Below are 15954 nucleotides of genomic sequence, written 5' to 3'. Positions count from 1 at the left end.
GAAAGTTTTATTAAAGATAAAAACAGTCACTACAGAAGGATTGATGACTTAATTTACCAGGAAGAGATAACAGTGCTAGATTATTATGTACTTAATTACTCGACTTTAAAGAATATATAAAACAAAAATTGATGGAATTACAAGAAAATTTTTAAAAATCTGCCATCACAGTGGGAGACTGCAAACAACAGCCACAATCATTATGACATTCTGATAAGGTCCGCCTTTGGCTTGGGATAAAACTTCCAAATACTGAAGATATCCCAGAAGTCTCATGTCTCAAACACCTTGCATGGCCTCAAAGGTTCTGGTGATCACAAAGACTCTGATGTTGAAAATGCATGTGGTGAGTTGGAATAAAAGTGGTTCTTGAAAATGCAAGTGAGGAAATAGCAAACTTTCTAAATTAAAATTTTATATGTATAATTTATAATTTGTGTTTAAACTGAATGTCACAAATAAACATTGGTTTGTTTCATCGACATTATTAAAGTTTGCTCAATTTGGGAGAAATGAGATTGTCTTATATTGGTGATTTTATTATAGTTAGGTACATATGTATACAATTTAAATGTGATCAGCAATCTATTGCAAAATCAAAAATACAACTAACTACAAATATAAATCTTCGAAATAGTGAAACCATGCTTCATTCATGGCTTATTGGTGCTGTAAGGACTGCACACGGGTTCATCGCTCTTGTAACAGTCAGGACTAAACTCAGATCTGGTATCAATCTGGCACTGTCTTAATTTATCAAAGTTACATAGAATGGACGCCAGTATATTTTTCACCATGATTATATATATACTGGAGGCCTGATGCACGAAATTCATGCAAGAGTAGGCCTTCCTTCCCCCAGCTGCCAGCACTGGCTTCCCTCCGGCACCCGGAACCCGGGCTTCCCTCCGGCCGCTGCCAGGCACCCAGGACCTGGGCTTCCCTTGCAGCCCTGGCTTCATCTGGAAGGTCATCCGGAAGGATGTCTGGTCTAATTAGCATATTATGCTTTTATTATTATAGATAAACTGCATGCAATAGAAGTGCAACTTTTAACATAAAGTACCTATCTCAAACTTTGCATTTGATACTTTAAAAATAATGAACAGTTTATAATAGTGAGAGTGTCTTAGGAAGAGGAAGGATTTGTTGTGATGTCCCTGGCCCCTCTTAAAGGAAAGGGGGGAGGGGGAAATCTACTGAGAATCTGATAATGCCTCCTTCTCCTGTGGACACATTTCCTTTTGCCAGGAAGACATATTTAAAACCAATCCACTGATCAGTATTTTAAAAACAGCCATTGCAGCTGCCAAACACTGAACCATCTATGAGAGCTCCGTGTGTGAAGCTTTAGAGAGAAGGTCTTTGCTCTTTCCCCTTTTCTTCCTCTGCCCAGGTTCCTTGCTTCCTTTCCTCTTCTCCCACAACAATGTAAAATCAATACTAAAATAGCTGCTTGAGGAGGGGAATGGGGAGAATTTGTTGGTTTTTGAGGAAAGGCGTTTAAGGCTAATTGTGTGTTTACTAGCTTCAGGGCTTTTTTTTTTCTTTATTGATTAAGGTATTACATATGTGTCCTTATTCCCCCATTGCCCCCCACCCCCTAATCATGCCCTCACCCTCACCCCCTGTTGTCTCCGTCCATTGGTTAGGCTTATATGCATACATACAAGTTCTTTGGTTGATCTCTCCCCCTTACTCCTCCCCTCCCCTACCTTCCCTCTGAGGTTTGAGCATCTGATCGATGCTTCTGTGTTTCTGTTTTTGCTCATCAGTTTATCTTGTTCATTATAATCCACAAATGAGTGAGATCATGTGATATTTATCTTTCTCTGACTGACTTATTTCGCTTAGCATAATGCTCTCCAGCTCCATCCATGCTGTTGCAAATGGTAGGAGATCCTTCCTTTTTACAGCAGCGTAGTATTCCATTGTGTAGTTGTAACACAGCTTTTTAATCCACTCATCTGCTGATGGGCACTTAGATTGTTTCCAAATCTTAGCTGCGGTGAATTGTGCTGCTTTGAACATAGGGGTGCATATATCCTTTCTGATTCGTGTTTCTAGTTTCTTGGGATATAGTCCTAGAAGTGGAATCACTGGGTCAAATGGAAGTACCATTTTTAGTTTTTTGAGGAAACGCCATACTGTTCTCCACAGTGGCTGCACCAGTCTGCATTCCCACCAGCAGTGCACGAGCAAATACCCACAGGCAGGTGCCACTTTCTGCACAGTCTTCTGGCTGCCTCTGAGTCTGTACTTATTGAACCTTCTTGCAGAAACACAGAAATCGAGGGTAAAAGCCTCTAATTTGGAAACAGTCCAAGAGCATGGCAAATACAAACCACTTTCTTTCTTTCTTTAACTTTTTAAAATTTTCAATTATAGTTGACATTCAATATCATATTAGTTTTAGGTATATGGCATAGTAGTTAGACATTTATATAACCTAGGCAGTGATCCCCCGATGAGTCTAGTACCCGCTGGCACCATACATAGTTATTTCAAAATTATTGGCTATATTCTCTGTGCTGTACTCTACATCCCCCTAACCATTTTGGAGTTATAATTCTGGAGAGGTTTGAATTCACTCAGCCTTCTAATTGAGCAACCCACTACCTTCTCAGACTCCCACTTAGCTTCCTGTTCCTAGATTGGAACAGAATGATCTTATTGGACTGTCATAAATGAGAGAGTGCAAAAGGGCTTGACACATGTTCAAATATCTATAAATGGTAGCCATTATTGGGAATACTTTTGTTATCACTATGTTAATTATCCAGGCTTGATTGTACGGAGCAGTGAGACAGAGATTCCATGACAAGCACGGCTGGGCTGGGCTGGGCTGGGCTGTGTGGTCTGCTGCCCATTTGAAAGCTGTACCACATGGAAGACTTTACTTCTGCTTTTTTTTAATTTTTATAATCTTGAGACACATTTTCTATCTACTGTTGTTTTAAAGGTCATCTTGAATTGATTCAGCCCCATATGGTTTAAGCATATCCCCTTTGTTAACCTGCATGTTCATATTCTGATTGTTGACATTTGACTGTACTTATTCCAAAAATTTTATATTAAATGTAAGAAAATGTGAATTCTTAGAGAAAAGGTAACATTCGTAACTAGAGAATTTAATAGCAGTTTTATTTTAATTCTCCTGGTTATTTTGTATTAATTTTCCTGTAAATGTATCCAGATGTGTATGCAGTACATAGATCCTATGAACAAATTCTGACAACTATTTGATAAATTATCGTCTGAAATTTTCTACCTCTGGACCTAGTTCTAGCCTGCCAGTATCAACCTTTTGCTTATAGTAGGAATATTTTAAATTAATGAGACTAAGATTACAAGAGTAAAAGCCAGTTAGTTTAGCATAACAGATACTCTAAGAACCAACATGTACTCAGCTTCTGTTTATTTTCAGCAGGTAATTTAACTTGTTTTCTTGGCCAGGGATAAATAAGTCCAGAAAATGTGGGTGAGCCTTATGTCTTATTGAGTAACTTCATGTTTGGTCTGATTTCTCTCTTTTGTGCTTATGTTTTCAGGCTTAGCTATGTGAATTATGCAGAGGATCTGGCCTCCAAACTCCTACAATGTTCCCCAAAGAACAGACTATCAGCACAGGCTGCCTTGAGCCACGAGTATTTTAGTGACCTGCCCCCACGGCTATGGGAACTGACCGATAGTGAGTAGGACAAATCCACAACATCCAATCAAAGCAGGGACATCATTTTAGCATCTACATGTAACATACTAGTACATGTAGAGAGATTGATGTTTACATGTGCATTTGTAAGATTATATGCTTGCGTATATATTATGTGTGTGTCTATATACATATATGTACATTTGTGTGTGTGTGTGTGTGTGTGTGTGTGTGTGTGTGTGTGTGTGTGTGGAGAGAGAGAAAGGGAGAGAGAACGCAGGGGAGAAGGGGGGTTGTATGTATATATTTAATGGAATCCTGCCATTCAAACGCCAGCTTACCAGACACAGGAAGAAAATGGATTCCTTTTTTGCTATCTCTGCTCTGCAGTTTGCAGCCGCATGTCTTTGTGTTTGATTATGTGTGTGTCCAAAAAAAATGATCTGAGCAGTCATAAAGGAAAGGGAAAATATGATTTACATATTTATGCATACAGTACTTTTTAACTGGCTGCAGTGCAGAGGAGGAATGATTCATTTCTGTTTGATTCTCAGAGACCATCTTGGTTGTAACAATAACCTTAAAAAGGGCTGCTATGCAGTGAGCTGACGAGTAGAGTTGGCAATTGGCTAATGCACTGAATTGACATGTAAGAACTGAAGACATAATTCATTTTAACTACAAATGCTCTTGGTATTAATACAGAGAGATCTTCTCTAGATCTCTTAAAACAAAACACATTCCTGGGTGGGTTTTTGTTTTGTTTTTACAAAAGTGTTCATATTTACACAGCCTCTTTCAATTACATTTTTAAATATTTGGGGGAGGATTTATGGCTGGGAGGATCTCATCTTTCTTCCAAAGTGTGAAACAGAATTCTTGTGAAATTTCGCAAAACACTCAAGAACATTTTTGTTTAATGGTGATACTTTCTTTCCACATGCCAGCTGGAGATATTTTTTCTCATTCTGATTGCCTGAAAATTAATATGCTGCACATATGCATAGATATTGATGATGTGCTTATTAATCCTTGTATATACATCAATTACCATGGACATACCTAGTTATTTCTTTAATCTTTTGGACTTTAGATGTTTCCCCCATTGTATTAAATTCTCCTTGGCAACAATAACCCTTTTATTTTGGAACTAAGTCATAAGTAACAACTGCTCTTGAGTATTCCTACCCTAAATTATTTTTTATAATCCCACAATTTATTTTAATTCCTTTTTTTTACCCTACAGTGACTATAATCCACTACTCCCCCTAAACTTTGTAAATTTTAAAAAACATTACATATTTATTGTATGTTCTGCACTACTTCCTTTTTAAAAGTATACCCACTGACCATGACAATAGCTATCCCTATTTAAAAAAAAAAATTAAAGATGAGATCACTATGGAAAAATAATGAATTGGTGGCACATCCTTTTATACTGAAGAAAAAAATGATGCAAATGGGCTTATTAGTTTGTGGCTCATCAAACTCAAACATATGGTTTATTTTCCTTTTTTAGTATAACTTGTAGCTTGATATCACTCCTCCTTGGTGACATCTCAATCCCATCTGACTTGATGACTGAGTTTAAGCCAGGATTTTGATGGTCTATGAATTCTGAATTTTGTAGTCCTACTTTTCTGTTAATATGGACTTATTACCCACTTGCCACTTAGTTTATCAGCCAGTGGTTAAATCCATTTTCTATCAGGAAGTAAATGCCTCCACATTATCACTCGGCAGCAGGCTGCCAGCAGAGACAGCCTTGTCCCCCTCATTAGCAAGCACAGTGTATGCAGAACACCAGAGGGGAATTAAAACCACAAAAAATACCTCAGGGTGGTATTTTTAATATGAGAATTTAATTTGTAATTTCACAGATTAAGAATTTTGGCTGCATTAATCCCTTTATCAGCTCACAGCAGGCTATTTGCAGAAGCATCACCATAAGGTGATATTCATTGGCAGAAACACGTCTTTGCATAACGTTAAACATCAGGAGGAGTAAAACCTTTTGAAGGGGGGAGAATAAAGATGAGAAATCATTATTTTTTTTAAAGCATGATTCTGCTAAATGCCTCTGGTAACAATTTTGAGTTACAGAAATGCTGTTTCTGTGTCTAGTAGATAATCATTGTGACGCATAAAGCCAGTCCTGAGAAAGAACAGTCCCAGTATTAAATACTATAGTCATTTCCATTTTGGACAACGTGGTAGTGCTACACACATGTTTACAAAACAAAGCACTCGGAGACTTTGGAGACTTTGGAACTAGTTCTGGGTGAAACGACTCGTTTTGGTGACTGTTATCTAGGTTGATGTTCTGCAGACTATATTTAGAAATTCTTAACATTCAAGTTTTCATTAGTGTGGAGTCTTGTAAAAGATCACCAGCTGGCAAATGGAAGTAGATCTGGCAGTACCCTCCTGTGCTTGCTTGCTTCCTTTTCAAGGAGATTTGGTAGGAGGTCCACCTGAGAAGACGTGTTGCAGAACCAATAAATGGATTATCTTATCAACCAGGTGATGGTCTAGATTCATCGATTCCAGGCACCTCTCTGCATTGTCTGTTCAGGCTCCTATAGGCAGGGGGGTGGGGAGGTGCTTAAACAACAAACCGTTTCTCACAGTTCTTGGCACTGGGAAGTTCAAGTTCCAAGTGCGGGCAAATTGGGTTCCTGGTGAGAGCCTTTCCCTGCCTTGTGGACAGCTACCTTGCTGTCTCCTCACATGGCAGAGAGTCACCTCTTTCTCATGTCCTCTTCCTATAAAACCACTAATCTCGTCATGAGAGCCCCACCCTCATGAGCTCATCTAGCCCTAATTATTACTCAGAGCCCCATCTCGAAAGACCATCACATTGGGAGTTAAGGCTTCAACATATGAATATGGGAGGACACAGTTCAGTCCAGAGCACTCACAATCTTAAAAGATAGCTCCCAGCATTTTTAAAAAGAATGTCAACAAAAGAAAAGCAATTATGCAAGCAGAAAATGAAACCAGACGCAAAGGAGAAGAGTGGGCACGAGCCTTCTTGGCCACTTTAATGTATCAGACCCTGAGAGAAGACTATCGAATGTGATCAGAGCCCTGGTTAGGTAGAGAACTGCAGTCATTTCATGGATTATACAAAGATGAAGTTGTTTACTTATGCCAGACTCTTATTTTCTTTGGAAGAACATATGACAATAGAGTACCTTTCTTTATTATACTACTCCTTAAAAACCCCACCAGTTTACATAATACCACAATTTAGAAGTAATGTACTAGTGTGCCAGAAATTACAAACTTATCAAGCAGGAATAATGGCACAGTTACCTGGGGATCTCGCGGTTAAAGCTGGCTAATTCTGGTGGCACCTTGTCATTCTCCCTCTGTCCTGAAACCCCAACAGCCTTGCCCCACTTCTTCACAGAGATTTAATTGCAGGGAAGTAAATGAGAGGCTGATTTAGAAGAAATTCATTACTTTTCCCAAACACGCCATAGGGCATTCTCCTGTGTATACTATCAAGTTACATAAATTATTGAAGCTGAACTACCCTTGTCCAAGTAAATGAACAAAATACACTTCATAGCGCAGAGGCCTTGATTTTATTACATTCATTTGCGCATTCACAGCACTCTGATCTGCAGTGAAAAACAGCCTAACAAATTGGTGCGGTGTGAAGAGCCCTGAACTGGGAAACAGAACCCCTGGATTCTAGCATCAGCTCCACTAAGTAGCCCAGCAACTTTGGCCAAGTTCCTTATTCTTGTGCGCTTCCGGTTTCTCACTGAGAAAACCAGTGCTCCCTAAGGACCTTTCCAGCTATAAGGTTTGCAGGTTTTCCTACCTGGTCCTACATATGTCCTAGATATTACCCTAAAACAACATTATGCCATTAGGGTAGTTCCAGGTCATCTTTTAAAAAAGAAAACAAGCATACACCATTTTAAATGTATTTGCTGCCTGTAATTCCTAGATTTCCATTCTCTCGTGGATCCTTTTGACCCAGGCTTTTGCACCCAAGACTCCAAATCCCCTGTTTTCCAAGTCTCTATCCATTGATCCTTCCTCAGCCCTCATCTTGATCCATCAGCAGAATTCAACCCAACTGACCACCCTCCCCTCTGGGTAACATTTCCTTCACTTGAATTCTAGGACAGGACTCTCCCAGGGTTTTCCTTCTGCCTCTACTTTTCAGGTTCCTGTGGATTTCTCCTGATCTGCCAGACATCTCCCTGTTAGAGTGCCCTGGGGCTTAGTCCTCAAATCTTTCTATCTATATTTGCTCCTTAGAGCCCCGATGATCTCTTCCCATCTCATGATTTAAATATTCTTTATACATTGACAGCTTCCAAATTTATATCTCCAGTCCCACCTCCACTGATTGCATATCCACCTGACTACTCAGATTCTCCAGTTGGCCACCTAGTAGGCTCTCAAACTTACCAGTAGTATTCCAAAAACTGAGCTCCTCATCTCTTCCCCCAGACTGGCTCCCTCTGGAGTCTTCCCCTGGTCAACAAATGGCAACATTGTGCTTCCAGTTAATGCAGGTTCTCTCCGAAGCTTTCTTTTGTCACACCATACTCACTTCTTCCACAGACCCTGTTGGTATTATCTTCAAAATATTTCCAGAATCACACCCCTTCTCTCTTCTCCAATGCTGTCACTGTGTTCCAAGTCACTGGTTGTCTTCTTTCACCTGTATTTTGTTCTCAGTTTTTTCCCCCCAATATTATTTTGTATTAGTTTCAGGTGTACAACATAGTGTTAGACAATCATATACTTTACAAAGTGTTCCCCCTGATATTTCTACTACCCACCTGACACCATACATAGTCATCGCAATATTAATGAGTCTATTTCCTATGCTGTATTTTATGTCCCTGTAACTATTTTGTGACTACCAATCTTCTCATCCCTTCACCTTTTTCACCCAGTCCCCCATCTCCCCTCCCCTCTGGAAACCACTAGTCTGTTCTCTACATTTGTGAGTCTGTTTCTGTTTTGTTTGTTCATATATATTGTTCTTTAGATTCCACGTATAAGTGAAATTATATGGTATTTGTCTCTCTCTGACAAATTTGTACTTCACTGAGCATAATATCCTGTAGGTCCATTAGTGCTGTCACAAATGGTAAGGTTTCATTCTTTTTTATGGCTGAATAATATTCCATTGTATATATGTACCACAGCTTTTCTATCCACTTGTCACCTGTATTTTTATAATAGCCTCCTAACATTTTGCCTGTTTCTCTTCTTGCCTCCTGAGAGTCAGCTCTTGCTGTTTCCTCTTTCTACATTTGTACTTCCTCTTCCTCTAGATAGGTATGGCTTGTCCTCTCACCTACTTTGGGTCTCTGTTCAAATGTACCTACTTCTACCCCAGCATTTCCAATTTCTCTTCCTTGATTTATTTTTCATCATGACACTCACTACCAGTTGATAGTTTATATTTGTCTGATTGTCTTCCTCTGTCTTCCCCAAGTGGAATCTGTAAGAACAGGGATTTCTTTTCCTTCTGATTCATGCACTTCAGGGTTCTGAAGTCCTAGGACAGCATGGGACTCAATAAATATTTCTTTAATGAATGGATGAAAGTATGGCACAAAGAAAGGGAAAAACAGGTTGTTTTCACCTACTGAGCTGTGATTCTGAGGAGAAGGCAGACTGTCCTGTCATATGTGTGTAAGTCTGTGTAAATGTGAGTGTGGCTGTGATTACTTGACTTTCCAAGGCCAATATGCACTGTAATGTTCCAAGTGCTAGCCCTCCAGAAGTGTATCTCAATACCCATTTTTATTAAAAAAGAGGAAATACATTGATAAATATATAAATGACAACTTTTCATTCTGTCCACAGTGTCTTCTATTTTTACCGTCCCAAATGTAAGATTGCAGCCAGAATCGGGAGAAAGCATGCGGGCCTTTGGGAAAAACAATAGTTATGGCAAAAGTCTATCCAACAGCAAGCACTGATGAGCACAGCGTTCCCAAGAGAGCACAGGTAAGATGGCCCACTTTCCTTGGAAAATAGTATTGAATAGATGTCAAATAGATCTTTTAAGTGAAATAGTTCAGCTTTTACCCCATCTGACGAGTCTCTTATGTTCATTATGGCATTCACCCCCGGTTCTACTGAGGAGAAGTGCAGTCGGTCATTTGCATATTTTCAGGCATTTCTGGAGTCTAACCAAAATTGTGCTTCATTCATATGGTCTGAAACAGGCCATTTAGTCAGAAGCAAACCATTCTAACTCTTCACACATTTTTCATTGAGGTGAGGAAAAGGTTAACCTTGGGCTGTATCGAAGCCACAGACCTGCTTTGTTTGACCCACACAATTTAATTTTTTAATCAGTTGCTCTCATTTTCAAATGGGGAGGTTTTACACAAAGTCTGGATTTCTGGCTTTTCTGGAAAGATCGGCAGCTCCATCCCGTGCTCACAATCCAGCCGGGAGTGTGAGTCCGACTGAATGCTGGCCGCCTCCCTCAGGAAGGACATGTGCTCGAGGCTTTGCTCAGCTGCCACGTGGGCCACGTCACCCATTTCTGATCCCTGCCAGGCCCCTGGTTCAGACCTTATCAGGGTGCAGTTTCCCTTTGTGTCCTGTATGGGACTGTGACTGCCACTGTTCTGCAGATAGGAAGCGTCATCTAAACAAGGCCATCGCTGGGCCTGTCAGCCTGTCCCCGTCATCACACATGCTTTACAGAAACAAGCACAGGACTGCAACTTCTGAAAAGCTTGTGCCTCTCTTTTATTGCCAGGTGCAAGTGTCTGGGTTTGGGGAATTTTGTGCCTATATATATATATATATGTGTGTGTGTGTGTGTGTGTGTGTGTGTGTGTGTGTGTGTGTGTGTATCTTTTCCTTCAACGTCACATAATGCTCCCAAGCAAATAGAGAACCAACGTTTCTGTGGGGAAAGTTTCTTATTTGCTAGTCCATGTCTGTTCCTTGCTCATGTGGATGTTCAGCAATTCGGTGTTCTAGTGAATTGGAGGGTGGGTACAGCGTGACTGGTGCTCCTTTTCCTTCCTCTGTCTCTTGATGGGAAAGAGCTTAACAGGCTGCATTGTCAGCCTGGCAAAGAGAGTAAATTAAATTATCCACCTTGTCTGGTGGGTAAGAGTGAGACCTTCACTCTTCAGGTTATTTTTCCCTGTTGGATACAGTCACCTAGAAGCACAACTTCACTACCCCACAGCGTTTGTGCTGCCATTCTGAATTTTAGTTGGTCAGACAAAGAGTGGGGCTGAGTTTTTGACCGGCGACCTCCTGGTTCTGAGAGTGGTTTGAATTCATGAGGTTGCAGCATAGACTTTTTAAAGTATTTAACCTACATTACCATAATGAGGGCCCTGGCTTTATAAATCCTTTAGCCAATTCAGTAGAACGAAACAAAAAGTGGACTTTATTTGGGCTGCTCTCTCATACACACATGCACACAAGCAAGTTTGAATTTCAATTGCAAGGCTGTGTTCTTTCTTCTCTGCTCTTTTGAGAGTGTTCTGGCCTGAGCCTGGCCAGTCAAAGCTGTTAGAACATGTGTAGATGAGGTCAGCTTCTCCTTGTAAAATCAAATCAAACTTACAGAACACAAGCCTAGCCTGTGAGGACTCAAAACTTAATTGAAAAGAGATTTTAAAAGGTGCTCATAACTGTGATCATCAGTATTTAAAAGCCTTTAAAAATGTATTTTCTTTGCAGTATATTTTTTAAACTAATTTAAGATTATATCTGCATGGTAGAAGATCTTCCTCTAGAATTTTTGATAACACAAATATCTTCTCTATGAATTTTGTCATTTTACATCAACTTGTAAAGCTTTAATATCAGTGTTTTTGTTGGTCTCTTCCAAATTTAACTACCTCAGCTTGATTCAACATTATATTAAGAAAACATCTAAATTTTTCTTTTCTCAGAAAAGCTACATGGAGGCTAGATTCTGAGTTTTCTGTCAGCAGAAAAAGAAATTTTAATTCCTCCCCTTAGTGGGTTTTTAATTTTAATCAAATGGGGCCATCTTAGAGACAAAAAATATATAACCTATATATTATCCTAAGAAATCCTGTACAAAATAACTTATTCTGATCAATAGTTGAATATCAAATTATAGACATATTGAGCAAAAAAATGTACATAAATATAGGTATTCATAGAGAAAACATGGAATTTTCTATATTTTAATTTTGTTTTAATGAATGAATTAACTGCTTAGAGCAGGATGTGGCATATTAAATTTTCCTCAAATGTCCCAATTCTTTGTAAAGCCCAGAAATATTGGGAAGGAGAAGGAGGGGTAAAGGTTGGGGGCCCTAATAGACTAAGACTGGGCTAAGGTCAGCATTTCACCATCTCTCTTGAGAGTTAGGCAGAGGGAAGTGCATTGTATCTCTTCTGTTTTTGAAATGATGAGGACTGATAGACAGGAGTGTTTCAGGCCCTAATTTTCCCCCCAGTCCCTCAGTGCCAAACTGTTTCTGTACTTGCATGCTAAGGTCACTTCATTATTTAGTTAATGTCCTGGATTTGCATAAACTGGATAATGAGAAGCATTTTCCTTTGCAGCAGAAAGTGATTTGGGTTTCAGAGTCCTGTGACCAAATTAAATGAAAAGAAAAACCACACAGTTACCTGAGTTAAACATGGGCTAATGCCACCGGATGACCAAAGACTGTGCTTCCTGCATTTTGTTATCCTCTAAAGATATTAACAGACTCAAGATCTCATAGATTGTCCCCATTTTTTATCACCATTGAAGAGTAAAATCCTCTTAATGTCTGAGGGAGCCTTCAATGTGCATAGAAATTTCCCCCAAGGAAAAGACTAGAAGCTATATTGAATACCACATCCAGTAGATTCACTTACATTTGCATACCCTGATACCAAACACAACCCTACGTTGAGTTTAATTTCCAGTTATTCTAAACAGACAGGAAGTGCTTGGTCTCTCTGTCTACTTCTCTTTTTGCTGAATACAAGAAATAAGAGTGGCTTCTAATCTATTAGACAGATGTCTTAACATTTTTTTCTGAAATGATATGTGCTCATTAGGGTACATCTCTTTTCAATGAATCAGCTGGTCTTCAGACCCTATTAAATTTGTAATAAGTTCAAGTTTAATAGCTGTCTGTCTAGTGCATGAAAAAAATTGTATTTGGTTCAAGTGCAAGAAGTTATCTGCATGCAGATTTTGGTGACCTTCTCCTTGCCTTATAGAGTATTATCTTTGCTAATTAACTACTAGAGGCCTGGTGCACGAATTTGTGCACGGGTGGGTTCCCTCGGCCTGGCCCATGATCAAGGCCTATGGTGGGGGGGCTGGGTTGCCCAGCTGGGGGGAGGGGCCACATGAGGTTGGCCAGCTGGCGTGGGGAGGGGGTGTTAGCCTGCCAGTGAGGGGGTGGCCGTGGGAGGTTGGCTGTGGGAGTGCACTGACCACCAGGAGGCAGTTCCTGCATTGAGTGTCTGCCCCCTGGTGGTCAGTGCACATCATAGTGACTGGTCAACCGATCATGGTCGTTCTGGTCATTCAGTCATAATGGCCACTTAGGCTTTTATATATATAGATTATATGACAATGAGGGGAAAAAAGTGTTAGGCTTTCTCTGCTTGATTTAGTTATCAAGCAATAATTAACTAAAAGTAGTCTTCCAGGTAAACAGAATGCATTAAACTGTATTCAGTCAGTATAAATATGTGTCAGTTCTAGATGATAGCCACCTAAGAGAAGCTCAAGTGTTTGAGGAAGAGAAGCTCTCAAATGAGGAAAGAGGCAGGTAGCAGAGTGAGAGGGACAGAGAGGCACCATTGAGAAGGACAGGAAGAGCTGTGCCCCAGGGACAGGAGAGGCCCGGAGAAAGTGGGTGTGGGCTATTTTAGGGGAAGGAGACACAGATTTCCTCAGCTAATGGTGGTCTTCGTTGAGATTGCTTGGGGGGAGTAAGGCAGAACAGGTTGGCAGTCCATATAGGTGCGCAAACACTCAGTGCCCCTCAGAATCCCATGGGAGCTTTCGTTCTGCTGTCTGGACCCTGGTAACTGGTCCTGGAGAAACACCCACCTGCTGCTCTCCTTTATCCTGTGACACTGTGGCAGCTCACTGGTTCTGTCACTGCATCAGCTCACATCCCTTTCGTCTTCCCCTCACCTCCCGGCTTCTGCCGCCTTGTTTCTGTTTCAGCAGGAATCCTGCTCATTGCCCTTTCTCTGTCTCCCTTTTTCTGTATTGCTGAGCTCTTTTCCTCAGACTCAGCCCTCCTCAGAAGCAGTTCTGATTGGGGTCCTCATCATTGTGAAGTAGAGAGCAAGGCTGCTGGCTGACTGTAGACCACCCTTGGTCAGGCACTGAGCCCTGATCCAGTCAGCTGAGCTGGGACCTGGATGGCCGACCTTTACTTAAGGAACCCCTCAGAAGAGGGCTGAAGCACGCTGTATAGTCTGAAGGTACCTTGCCTGGCCACTACCAAGGGAAAAAACCAGCCCAGTGCAAAGGGAAACTCCAGTTTTCATGGAGTAACAGCATCCTCATTTGTGTGATATTTTTGACTAAAGGTCTTTTTTTTTATTGTTTAAATTATTACAAAGAGTAGCGCATATGTCTCCTTTTCCTCCCATTGACTTCCCCCCAGCCTCCCCTATCCCCGGCACATGCCCTCCCCGCCGCCCAGTGTCTGTGTCCATTGGTTATGCTTATATGCATGAATACAAGTCCTTCAGTTGATCTCTTACCCCCCTCCCTTGCCTTCCCACTGTAGTTTGACAGTCTGTTCGTTGCTTCTTTGTCTCTGTATCTATTTCTGTTCATCACTTTATGATGTTCATTATATTCCATAAACGGGTAAGATCATGTGATATTTATCTTTCTCTGACTGGCTTATTTCGCTTAGCATAATGCTCTCCAGTTCCATCCATGCTGTTGCAAATGGTAATAATTTCTTCTTTTTTACCGCAGCGTAGTATTCCATTGTGTAGATGTACCACAGTTTTCTAATCCACTTGTCTGCTGATGGGCACTTTGGCTGTTTCCAGATCTTAGCTATTGTAAATTGTGCTGCTGTAAACATAGGGGTGCATATATTCTTTCTGATTGGTGTTTCTGTTTTCTTGGGATATATACCTAGAAGTGGTATTACTGGGTCAAATGGCAGTTCCATTTTTAATTTTGTGGAAATCATAAAAATCTTAGAAGAAGCCATAGGAAGCAAAATAGCAGACATTTGTTGTAGCAATATCTTTACCGACACAACTCCTAGGGCAATGGAAACTAAGGAGAAAATAAACAAATGGGACTACATCAAAATAAAAAGCTTCTGCACAGCAAAAGAAACCATCAACAAAACAACAAGAAAGCCCACTGCATGGGAGAACATATTTGCCAATGTTGTCTCCAATAAGGGTTTAATCTCCAAAATGTATAGGGAACTCATACAACTTAACAAAAGGAAGATAAACAATCCAATCAAAAAATGGGCAAAGGACCTAAATAGACACTTTTCGAAAGAAGACATACAGAAGGCCAGGAGACATATGAAAACATGCTCAAAGTCACTAATCATCTGAGATATGCAAATCAAAACAACAATGAGGCACCATCTCACACCTGTCCGAATGGCTGTCATCAACAAATCAACAAACGACAAGTGCTGAAGAGGATGCAGAGAAAAAGGAACCCTCGTGCACTGCTGGTGGGAATGCAGACTGGTGCAGCCACTGTGGAGAACAGTATGACGTTTCCTCAGAAGACAAGGTCTTTTTAAGCCATGTTGTATTTTTACAACTATAGACACAAAAGGAGACACTACCAATCAGTACTTATCACAATGTAAGAAATTCAAGTTTGGGATCTAACTTTCTATCAGCAGTAGGAAGGCTTCTGATTTTTTCTGTAAGAACTGTTGTTTTCTTCATGATCCTGCAATTTTTTTTCCTATCAAACGACTACAGTTTTATTGTCTGTTGTCTCATGTGGTTGACAAGACTAGTTCTGGAAATAACAGAGAGAGGGGGAAACAAACCTCAGTGTTGCTTGAAGGTTTTATCTGAAAGAACCCCTGGTTTTTGTCATTACCCCTTCATTGCTGCAGATTAAAAAATACATCTTATTCGGGAAATTGACAGTGCTTCCAACCACAAATGCATAATGCATATTATGAACACCTGGCTGAGAAGAGGCTGGAATGTGGTTTAGCTTCCCTACCCTACCTCCACCCCCTTCCTTAGTTTCCCTCTACCCCGGAGAGTCTATTCTCTCCTCTAAACTGATGCCCATTAGTAGGCTAAGGAAGTTTGTCTCTTCTCTCCTC

At 40.4% G+C, this 15954-nt stretch overlaps 1 protein-coding gene across 1 annotated transcript in view; it reads left to right on the top strand.

Moving 5' to 3' along the window:
- CDK14 (cyclin dependent kinase 14) overlaps positions 1–15954 on the top strand; it is a 516006-nt gene that overhangs the window by 426005 nt on the left and 74047 nt on the right. Inside the window, exons 13-14 of the mRNA XM_079785896.1 lie at positions 3552–3691; positions 9503–9646. Coding sequence (XP_079642022.1) covers positions 3552–3691; positions 9503–9618 — 256 coding nt within the window. The 3' untranslated portion in view covers positions 9619–9646. The remainder of the gene's footprint in view (positions 1–3551; positions 3692–9502; positions 9647–15954) is intronic.

The sequence above is a fragment of the Cnephaeus nilssonii genome (assembly GCF_951640355.1).
Source record: "Cnephaeus nilssonii genome assembly, chromosome: 12".
NCBI classification, from domain to species: domain Eukaryota; kingdom Metazoa; phylum Chordata; class Mammalia; order Chiroptera; family Vespertilionidae; genus Cnephaeus; species Cnephaeus nilssonii.
Note: the sequence above shows the minus strand (reverse complement) of the source record. Positions and strands in the feature narration are given on the sequence as shown.